The sequence below is a fragment of the Lytechinus variegatus genome, chromosome 1 (genome assembly GCF_018143015.1).
Source record: "Lytechinus variegatus isolate NC3 chromosome 1, Lvar_3.0, whole genome shotgun sequence".
In the NCBI taxonomy this organism is placed as follows: domain Eukaryota; kingdom Metazoa; phylum Echinodermata; class Echinoidea; order Temnopleuroida; family Toxopneustidae; genus Lytechinus; species Lytechinus variegatus.
In genome coordinates this window covers 96,478,109-96,488,815 of record NC_054740.1, presented here as the reverse complement: position 1 = coordinate 96,488,815, position 10,707 = coordinate 96,478,109, and the positions used below count along the sequence as shown (strand labels likewise).

Sequence of the window (10,707 nt, the reverse complement as noted above, 5' to 3'; positions counted from 1 at the left end):
AAGAATAACATAATTAATTTACCCTAAAAAAAGGTGTGGGAATCCCGGTTTTCCTTTTTCCGGGACGCACTGTATAGCTAATACTTCACGTTTGGTCATTCTTCATCCAGGTGCTAAATGCATGAAATGGTACCGGTATGATGCGAACCTCACTGTCGTTGGCTTGTAACAATTATTAGAGTGTTAATTGACTGCTCTTTGTTTGAATACACAGAGAGTTTGGATTATTAATGTTCCTTGATTAAATAGATCGTTGGTTGGTCACTTGGGTTTTGTCAAGTTATATTCTGAGATGATGTTGGTTTAACTGGGTAACAAAAGTTACACAAACAGCTTTGATTCCTTACAACCACGCCCTATAATAACATGAATAACTCCTATCAAACTGTTATCTGTGGAAAAGAGGAAGCTCCAGGTCAAAACAATATACAATGTACTCTTCAAGGAAATGTCAGAAAAAGACTCTCGCACGTCCCGACCCCCCCCCCCAAAAAAAAAAATAACTCTTTGAATTGATAAGGTATATTTTTGTGATATATTATGTATTATATAAGAATCGTTGGTAAAGATTTTGTTAGTTTTCGTTTCTGTTGTTCAGCGTTTAGTCTAGTTCTTGGCTCTGGGGAGCCTTTCAAAAAATGATTTGGCAGATATTTCATCCAACTTTTACCGACTGAACAGTCAGTAAACTGTAGGCGTACTTCTCAGACATTTAAAACCAAATGAAAGTTCCATTTCCCCTACATTTACTTACGAAATTTGGAGAGTCACATGGAATTTTAGTTCTATTTCTACTATTCGCACTGTGCTTTGTTCTTCTCACTCTCAACTTTTTGTAGGATGATGCGATATCTAGCAAAAATAGATGAGTAATCAATTGAATAAATTGTTCAATATATCTTGCCCTTCACTTTCTTATCAAAGTAGTTCATGCTGCATACAGCCCTTTTGAATAATGTATAATTTCATACTGACAGTCGGGAAGTTTTCTTCACGGAAATGGTTAAGACATTATTACGTCATTGTATTCCGATAGCATGAGCTGAACTGCTGAAGCACGGATGAATGAAATGAGAGAGGGCAGGGGGCACTAAGGGAGACCCTTCTCCCGTAAAAAAGCCCGATCTCAAGCAGAAATCACCCGAAACGTAATGGGACGATGTTAAAAACAAAGAAAGAAATTCGTCTATGATGTATTGGAAATACATGAGCTACCTGAACCATTATGATGATGTGTCCAAAACTATGCACGTATCTCTTCTCCGCCGACAGGTCCATGAAAAGAAGTATATTACAAGTATCCCAATTTTATCGAAAACTGAATTGCTCTCGGGAGAAAGGGAAATCTCAATTTTGCTGTGATCGACGTACAAAAATAAATTGTTGTCATAAAATCATTCAATATTGTAAGAGTTATCAGAAAATGTAATAGAAGGGATACCAATGTCTATAAAATTTATGAAAAAATGTATCAAAGCCTTATGTCCCTATCAATCCGTTGGATTAATCACATGTGTGTCGACTGGGGTCGACTGTCCAGTTCGGTCCAGTTGGACAAGAGTCGCAACAGACGGTTATAACGAAAAGACAAGTGTTTCTGTCAGGGCGAGGCAAAAATTTGTCAGTAGCCTACGCGTTTCCCCTTGTAATGAAAGACTACTTATTTACGACCATTCGATGTACAGAACATTTCATTTTGCCCCAACAATCTAAAGTAAGCGGGGAAAGCATTTAATTTGCAGAATCTGAGAGGAGATTTGAATTTTATGTGGAGGATGCTGCCTGAAACGACTTGAAATGAATTTGGATTTGGGTTTCATTTCTTTACCATAGTTGAAATCAATTACTCAGCATATTCTCACTGGGGCGTTTGGTGCAATAATCCGGTAAGTAAATATTTTTATTGTTTATATAGCTATAAACTTACAGTATTATGCATGGAACAATAATTGTCGGCTGTCTATCGTTTTGTTCAGCAATCCATTCTTTTGTCTCCGTTTTTTTTTATTATTATTATTTTCATTATACATTACCAAATAATTATTTCTTGCTTGGTGTAAATTAGTTTAATGTCTTAAGAGCACATGAGTTCGCCAAAAAGTTAAATTTCGACAGAGATGAATACTTCAAGCACTATCTATCTGTCTATCAGAATTCATTATAAACTCATTATCTTTGTAAAATTACTCAGATATATTATTTTGAGAACTAAATGATGTGTACCGGTAGTAAAATTAAAATTTAGAATTACATTAAAATAAAAAACTGTCAATCAGTCAAAGTGATTTATTTCCAGCTTTAAAGCCAGCATGTCGGAACATTCTGTTTACACCGTTACTTTCTTCTTCTTTTTTCTCTCCCTTTCCTTTTATTTTCTTCCACATATTCAGTTTATCTCTATTTTACTTCTTTAACAACATTATACTAATAGAACTTTATTTGAAACATCGATATGTTACATTCCTCTCGCTTCTTTCCCAATGAAAACATCTTCATAGCTTGTAAGGTAATCTAGTTTTAAAATGTTTTTATGATACGATTTGATGCAGTTTAGTCCCTTGATTTTGTTTTCTTAATAAATATAAAATGAAATTCAGTGTGAATCTGAAATAAAATCTGAAATATTAAATCGCTAAATAATGATCAAAATACCAGTGATCATACAATGATAGTTATACAGAAGAAAACAATGGAATATAAATAGATAGGAGTACAATTATGTATAGGAATTTGAAAATGACATTCAGAAAGAGGTTGAAGGATGAATAAGATGATTCAGGCAGGTGCTCGTAAACCGACGGGGAGATGGCGGCTAGGAAGGAAGGGAGGATGGTGCCTCAATCAGACCACTGTCATTTCATAACATTCTAAATTCTACTCTGGGCAACCGTGCTACCTGTCACAAGAAAAGGAAATGTCAGAAACTAAGATATCTCGGATTAAAACTAATGTCGCATCGATCGAACCAGTCACGAAAATGATAGAGCTAAAGCAGGGGATCCACATCACATGCCCCAAAACATCACAAGAATACTGGTTAGGGTTCATGGTGTATTATCCTTATCCAGTAAATATGGAAATTTTTGAAAAATCTTTCTCTCCCCCGCGCGCACACCCCCTCCCACACACACTGGCTGATCCAGATGGGGGCACATCCGACCCCCCCCCCTTGGATGACAAAAAGATAGGGGAATATGTCATGAAATTTGTAGTGATGACCTTTTTTATTCTTTTATTGTTGAATTTTGCTTGTTAAATTTTTCCTTGGACAAATTGACCTCCATTTTGTAGTGACAACTTTTTTTCTTTTTTTTTTTTTTTTGGGGGGGGGTTGTCATTTTTTCCTGCACAAAAGTGCCCCCCCCCCTTTGGAAAATCCTCAATCCGCCCCGACACACATCCATTCGTCTGTCTGACTTTCACTCTGCCTGTCTGTTGTCTGTCTGTCTGTCCGTCTGTCTATCTGTCTTCTTTATCTTTATGTGTTCCCGATATATCTCTATTCTATCACTCTAGATAATTGAGCATCACGCTGAAAGTATTGTATGAGAAGAACCACAGTAATGTAAACATGACTTCAAGACTGTTTCATAACCATGGCAACCAGACTCACTATGAAGAAGAGAATGATGCCCTTTCTCAGCAAAACAAGTGGCTTCTATTGTGTGAGAGTATCAGGTACAAAAACTGTTACCAGTCAAAATCAAAATTTTGAATATAATAAAAAAAACACATTGTTTTTTCACAGACGAATTATTCCTCATTTGAGCTAGACCATTTAAGTCTACAAAAAGAAAAGAAAAAACGATTCCCTTTTTGTGGCTTTTCAGCATTGAGCTAAATAATTTGGATAACACATTGGATGTTTAGGGGAAGGCGGGGTAAGTTGAGCATAGTTGAGCCACCACCCCCAGGCTTATAATGAATGAGTCAGGCATTGTGGTGGTGTCATGTATTGATGAGCCATTAAATAACCCTTAACCCAACCACTTTGTTTGCAATTTTGAAACAAAAGTAATTTTTTAGAGGGAAAAATACAAATTTCATCCATAAAAGTAAAAAAGGGTGTAAAATAGATAAGTGCTTTTTACCCACACACATCTTTAAATATATTTTTTTTTAATAGAACAATATTGTTAGTCCGCGTATGGATTCTCATTTATGTCATAGTCTTTTACATGATGAATGCATGAGAAATGTGTAGATGTGAAAATATCGCAATAAGTTCGGACTGGGGGATTTTAAGCCAAATCAACATGGGGCAAGTTGAGCCATGATAATTCTTATGGTGATGTATAATAAAAAAAGAATTGAGAATGTAAAAAGCCATTGATATGCAGGCAGAAAGGACCAAATTCACATGACAGTTCTTTTGCTTTTAGATGATGTTAGTATTTATTGAGAATTAGCAAGTGAAAAGACTTTAAATGAAAAATTGACACCCTGGTTCTTCCGCATACATTTTGATGATTTCCCAAGAACTCACGAGACACAGCTTACATTTTTTTTCTCTCAAGTCCGACTTTTCTTATAATGATTTGAATGCTAATTGGGGTAAAGTAGAACTTGATAGTTCGGTATCATCGTCTGTTTTCCGACATTTGAATCAGATTATTAGGTTTGATTAATTTTCATCCTGCTTTTGAAAAAATTAAATATCCGTCTGAGGCATGTTAGGGAAGTCGTCAAAGGATAATAGAGATATCAATGTCAGAATACTCAACAAAGATAGTTGATGAATATGATCTTTAAATACCTTGTAGAATAATGGATTTCTTAGAAAATGAGTTACGACTGAAATAGTGAATGAGAATCATTCATTATCTAAAGATGACGTCCGAAAGACTAATATTAATTGAAATTTCACTTATGAATTATAAAATTTCGTACAACTGATTTATTACATTGGTTGTAATCGTATTATAATAAAAAAAAAATAATGTTGACGCTTTTATTTCAGATGGGAATCGGTATCTCGATAACTACTTTTATCCCATGCACGTTCATTTTTATATTCTTTCAATATTTATTGAATATAAATCAACATTTATTTTACAAAAATGTTTTGATGACGAGATAATCGGAAACATTTTCGTTCGAAATTTGAGATTGCAAATTGCTCAAATTTTAGTTGTACTTCATTATTGCCTTATCATTTTTTTTTACTCCGACAATAGTCTTGGGGTCATTATCATCACATCTCTTGTTGCCAATATGGTTGCCATAGGAACGATTATGCGCCTGCGCAGTCTTAGGAACGTCCCTCATCATCTTCTTGTCTTGAATCTCAGTATTGCCGATTTAGGGATCACACTTACCAGCATGCCTTTCGCCCTTTATTCTATCTTCGATGGTGGTGTTCTTTTGAGAAGCAACGCAATACTTTGCAAGGTATGTCGAATAAACAATTTAATGTATCGTACTATAGATATCATCTGTATTCATGGTAATACACACAAAAAATCAAGTCTTGAGAATTATTACCCCTTGCAATTACAAAAGCCTTGCACATCTAATGTCACATAGAATATACAAAAGCAGAACAAGAATCGTGTGAAGCACCTTAAAAAGGGGGGATATTGACACCGAATAATTGTTAATTCAAAATTTCTCTCGTTGTCTGCCGCGGGTTATAGTAATCTAAATATCAGAGGGATACTCCGGGTTGAAAATATTTGAATCGAAATAAATAGAGTAAAACTCACTTAACATAATGCTGAAAATTTCATCAAAATATGATTACAAATGAATAAAATTTTGCAACATTTTGTGGAAACATTTATATGCATTTCGTCATGAATATCCATTAAGTGGGCTGATGATGTCATGTCCCCACTTTTTCTAATGTTATTTCATTAAATCGTAACTATATCATATTTTCATACACACATGTTTTTATGTGTCTCCCTTAATAAAATACAGCAATTGATATCATGATACATTAAATCGGTTCTCAGTCCAATTTATTTTATTATTGACGGATGAAATTTGAATAAACATATTTCACATAATATAATACAAAAGAACAAATGGGGACATGACATAAGTTTGCTAATTGAATATTCACGAAGACATGAACAGAACTATTTTACCGAAATAATGAAAAAAATCTTTAAAATGTCATAACTTCATTATTCTATTTCCGATTTTGATGAAATTTTAGTGTTTTGTTTGTCTGATTTTTTCTTCATCTGTACATATCATATTATTTTCAGCCTGGAGTACCATTTCAATCAAATGAAACAGCCGGGTCGATAATAGTTTTGTTGTTCTGTATCTTCTTTGATTAATCAAGTAGTGAAAAAAATGGGGGGGGGGTGGAAATGAAAAGAAAAGAACAGACGTCACCCTTAGTTCGTCTTAATGTCCCCGCCTATATTAACATATCCGATTGACAATCATGAATCTATTAATGAGGTGTAATAATGATCTACCCGGGACCAGCTGAGACCCATCTCACTGTCACATCTACGGAAATGGTCTGGGTCATCTCACAGTGGCGAAACTACGGGGGCATGGGGGGCACGTGCCCACCCCCCCCCCCCAAAAAAAAAATGGGGGGAGGAGAAAAAGAGGGAGAAAGAGAGACAAACGTAGTGGGAGAAGAAAAAAATATTGTATATTTTATCATGCTATATCATATTATATAGGAAATTCATAACTTTATGAAACATAATTTGCGTAGGCCATAGGGCCTATATAATGTGTTCATCATTCATGGTGCTTGCATTATCAGTCTATGTATTCAAACATTCAAGTCAGAATACATCAAATATATTTGTTACTAGGCCTACTTAAAGTGAATGGCCCCAGTCCATGCTGACGTGAGATAATTATGTCTGCTATTCATGATTTCCTAAAAACAGTCAAAATGTCAATTTTTTCTGGTCTGAATATCATGATTGAAATGACTACAAAAAGTGTTTCATGTATTTAGGTGGATTTTTTTTTTCAATCAGCAAGTGCTCGCGTTAGATGACTATGTTGAGAAATTTATGCCATTCATGAATTCCTAAGAGTTCTCAAAATGTCCGCTTGGGGTCAATATATAAAAAAAAAATCAGCTCGCGCTTCGCGCTCACAATGCTTGTTTAGTGAGACAGCTACATCACAAAAAGTTGCGTATAATGTCCCTGTTTTAAGTCTGAATATAAAAAAAAATCAGCTTGCGCTTCGCACTCGCGTTATTTGATGATTGAGATACATGCATATCCGCTTAATGGCACAGTCCTTAAAATGTCTCTATTAGGTCAGTATACCTGGCATTTAAGCGCGCTTTGCGCGCCCACTAAGTCACTCAAATTTTTTCTGGTGCCCCCCATGCCTCGTCCCACGATACGCCACTGGTTATTTCGGTTGATTCAGGTCTTCTAATTGTAAGGAATCATTTACTGTTTTATGTTTTAAATATAAAATAGGAAAATGGAAATATAGGCGTAGGCCTACAGTAAAAACAACAAGGCTTTGTTATCAGTCCACATTTCAGTGATTATCTCAAACTAACATGACTAATAATGATTAATGCAGAGGTCACTTTACCCTTCAGAATTAATATTACATTGTATCATTCATATTTTAGGTCAACGGTTTCTTTGCAACAATGTTCACCCTTGCCAACTTTCCGACAGTGCTTGCCATAGCCATCGATCGATTCTTGATAGTCGTCTATTCCAGCCGTTTCCCACCAAACACCTTCCGGATATTCCTAATGATCACCATTTCATGGTGTTCAGCTTTTATCATGGCCTTCATGCCCAGTGTTCATGTCCTCTCCAAGTATTCCTACTCACCAAACACATGGCACTGCTCTCCTAGGTGGGGTCACAACATCTTCCGTATCGCTTGTGCCATTTTAATCTTTGGGCTGGCGATTCCGATGGTTGCCGTCTGCTACGCGGCGATTGTGTACTTCATCTGGAACAAGCAACAGCTTCTTAGGTCATACAGCAAGAGGGAACAACAAGTTTTCAAGGATCGCAGAAGGAAGTCACGAGATCAAAAACCGTCCGTGCCAAGATGCTACAAATCGACAGTGACCTCGTTTCAGCCATCTCCATCACCTGCATCCTGTGATGAAGTTGGTGAGTTATGCAGTTTAGAACAGCAATCCGGATGTCAACCAGATGATCTACAGGATGCTCAGATGAAATACAATCAAGAGAACAAGACCATACCTTATCTCACAAAACTGCAGAATCCAACCTGTGAGGAGGATTTTAAAGAAGAAGCTTTAAATACCGAGGCTCCATTAGAACCACGCAATATTGATAAGTTGGATAAGAGATCTTTTCGCAGTGTTGCCGTAGTTGCAGAATCAGCGAAGACATCGGCTATTGTGAACAAGTCCCTGACACAATTTACCGCCTTGTCTGAACCAAGCGGGGAGGAATCTGATGTCGTTGGTCAAGATCGTGATCGAAAGAAGCAGCATGAAGCCAGACAGAGACAATTCTCTGCAGACAAGAGGGTTGCAGTAATGGGTATGAATATCAACAGCAAAGCTTAATTAGTAATATCGTCAAACACCTTTCATTGAAGAAAATTAAGATTCAGACACGACTTGTTGTGGATGTTCGTAGAAGAAAAAAAACGCCTAGCTATCAGAGTGTTGCTATCAATGTGACGAAAATAACACTTCTTTGTTTTGTCAAACAAAGGTTGTAAAAAAAGTTAAGTCTTCATTCGGGTGGTCAAAAGATCATAAATTTCAGATCTTTTTTTTTCCAAAACAAGCTCGTTTCCAGAGCCCATTTAAAATATCATTATTAACCCCCACCCCTTGCCACCATCTTTCAGAAAGTGACTAACTTGTCGTGTCTTGTTCTACAATAAGGTAATATTTGCTATCACCGATATTTACAATTTAAGTTTACAGATATAAGTTTTGCTCTTCCTGTCATGAAAAAAAAAACCCGAATAATTTAAACTTCTTTTGTTTTTTCCAGGTGCCCTCCTCGTCTTAACCACACTAATCTGCTGGATGCCCTATCTCCTTGTCCATTCAAACTACATCCGGGTCAACGAAGGTCATTGGTTTGGTGTCTTTACCATGTTACTGGGATACACAAATGCCATTTGGGATCCGCTTATTTATACTTTTATCAACAAGCAAGCCAGGAAGGAATGTAAGAAATACTTCCGGTTCATCGCAACATCCTCTAGAAGCCTTCGCGGTTCGGTCGTCAAACAAAACTGAGGGAACTTTATATCTTCATTTGATCTCATACTATACAAGCTTTTATATGATTATGTACTTAACTTTATTCAATGAATATACTCTGAAAGAAGTTTTTCTGCAGAGAGCGTCAGGTATCATTAACGGGATAAGTTGTGTTCATTCACCTCAAATTGTGATTAATAAGTCCGTTGTTGACCCCGGGATAGATGAGGGGATGAGGGCACTACTATTACAAGTTGTCATTTTTTCAAACAATCTGTTTATGATGACAAACCTTATGCTATTTTAAGGTTAATATATTTGTGATACACTCATTCTATGATTCATTCCAAAAACAGTAAACGATTTTATGTTTGTTATGTTATGAGAAATTGTTTTATACGAATCATAATAAAATGTATGCAGAAGAGAACATTAAATCAAATCAATCATACAGAATAGGTAGAATACTCGCATGCAAAAAAGCACTTAGGGTTGACTTTCACGGCCAAGTGGTGTACGAGCGTGCAAGGACTAATGATCCTTAAGAAAATGTCGTTACCATGTGCGTATTCTGGGAGGGGGGCTCATGGCCCGGTCCCCCGGGTTGGCGGAAACTGGGGCGCCAAGAAGGAGAAAAAGAGAGGGAATGATAAAGGGGCACGTGCCCCCCCCCCCCCTGAGATTTGGTGTGCCCCCAGGTGCCTCCCAGAAAAAAATTTGGCAGAGCAAAAAAAAAGAAAGAAAAAGAAGAAGAAAGACAGAAGAGGGGCAAATAAGAGGAGGAAGACTGAAATAATGTGAGGGGAAGACTTGCAATAAAAAACAAATCGTTCATGTTACTATATAAAAATTTTGCTTGCGCTTCGCGCCAGAATTGCCTGTTCGATGAGATTCATATCTTGCTCAATAGGCTGATATGGAGCAAGTTTTGAAGTCAATATACAAAACATATTTTAGCTCGGACATAGAGCTTTCATTATTTTTTTTTCATTTACAAATTTAAGTGCTCTGTAAAATGTCCGTTTTATGGTCTATATATCAGCATTTTAAGCTCACGCTGCGTGGTCACATTGTTTGATTTGCCAAGTTCATGTTTACGTGTATTCCATGATGTTCCATTAAACATGTTAAACAAATGTATTCAGAATGCCCAGATTCTAGGTCTAAATCTAAAACGTGCGCGATAGCCTGCATGTTCTTTATTTCAAATATACTTAAATTATCCAATTTCACATCAGAATATCAATAATTGTCTGCTGACGCTTCACGATTGCATTATTAATGATACCCAATTGACTATATCCTATTCATGATTTACAAAATATGAATAGAGTGTCCCGCTTTTAGGTCTAAAATCTCAGTTTTCTTCCTTGTTTACTTACATACCTATCCAATTTATTAATACAAAAATTAGAATGACCAATTTTTAGGTCGGAATGTCAAAGAAAATTGCTCGCGCTTCGCGCTCGCATTATAGAAATGTATAGGCGTTTGCAGTAACCATCTAGTTACATACGAATCTTGTTCAGGATCACACATAACATTGC

The 10,707-nt window shown here is 36.3% G+C and overlaps 1 protein-coding gene across 1 annotated transcript; it reads left to right on the top strand.

Annotated features, from left to right (window-relative positions):
- The first annotated feature begins 1,801 nt into the window (after nt 1-1,801).
- LOC121406602 (D(2) dopamine receptor A-like) lies at nt 1,802-9,672 on the top strand. Its single transcript, XM_041597611.1, has 5 exons — nt 1,802-1,886; nt 3,517-3,678; nt 5,178-5,391; nt 7,580-8,480; nt 8,946-9,672. Exons 2-5 carry the CDS (start codon nt 3,572-3,574, stop codon nt 9,194-9,196), a joined length of 1,473 nt encoding a protein of 490 aa, XP_041453545.1. The 5' UTR covers nt 1,802-1,886; nt 3,517-3,571; the 3' UTR covers nt 9,197-9,672.
- The last annotated feature ends 1,035 nt before the right edge of the window (nt 9,673-10,707 follow it).

What these genes read in the sequence shown, in the direction of transcription:
- LOC121406602 (XM_041597611.1), top strand. Translation starts at nt 3,572, where the DNA reads ATGACTTCAAGACTGTTTCATAACCATGGCAACCAGACTCACTATGAA. An exon ending in CTATTGTGTGAGAGTATCAG is followed by an intron (nt 3,679 to 5,177) that starts GTACAAAAACTG and finishes CTCCGACAATAG; the next exon opens with TCTTGGGGTCATTATCATCA. An exon ending in CAAGAGGGTTGCAGTAATGG is followed by an intron (nt 8,481 to 8,945) that starts GTATGAATATCA and finishes TGTTTTTTCCAG; the next exon opens with GTGCCCTCCTCGTCTTAACC.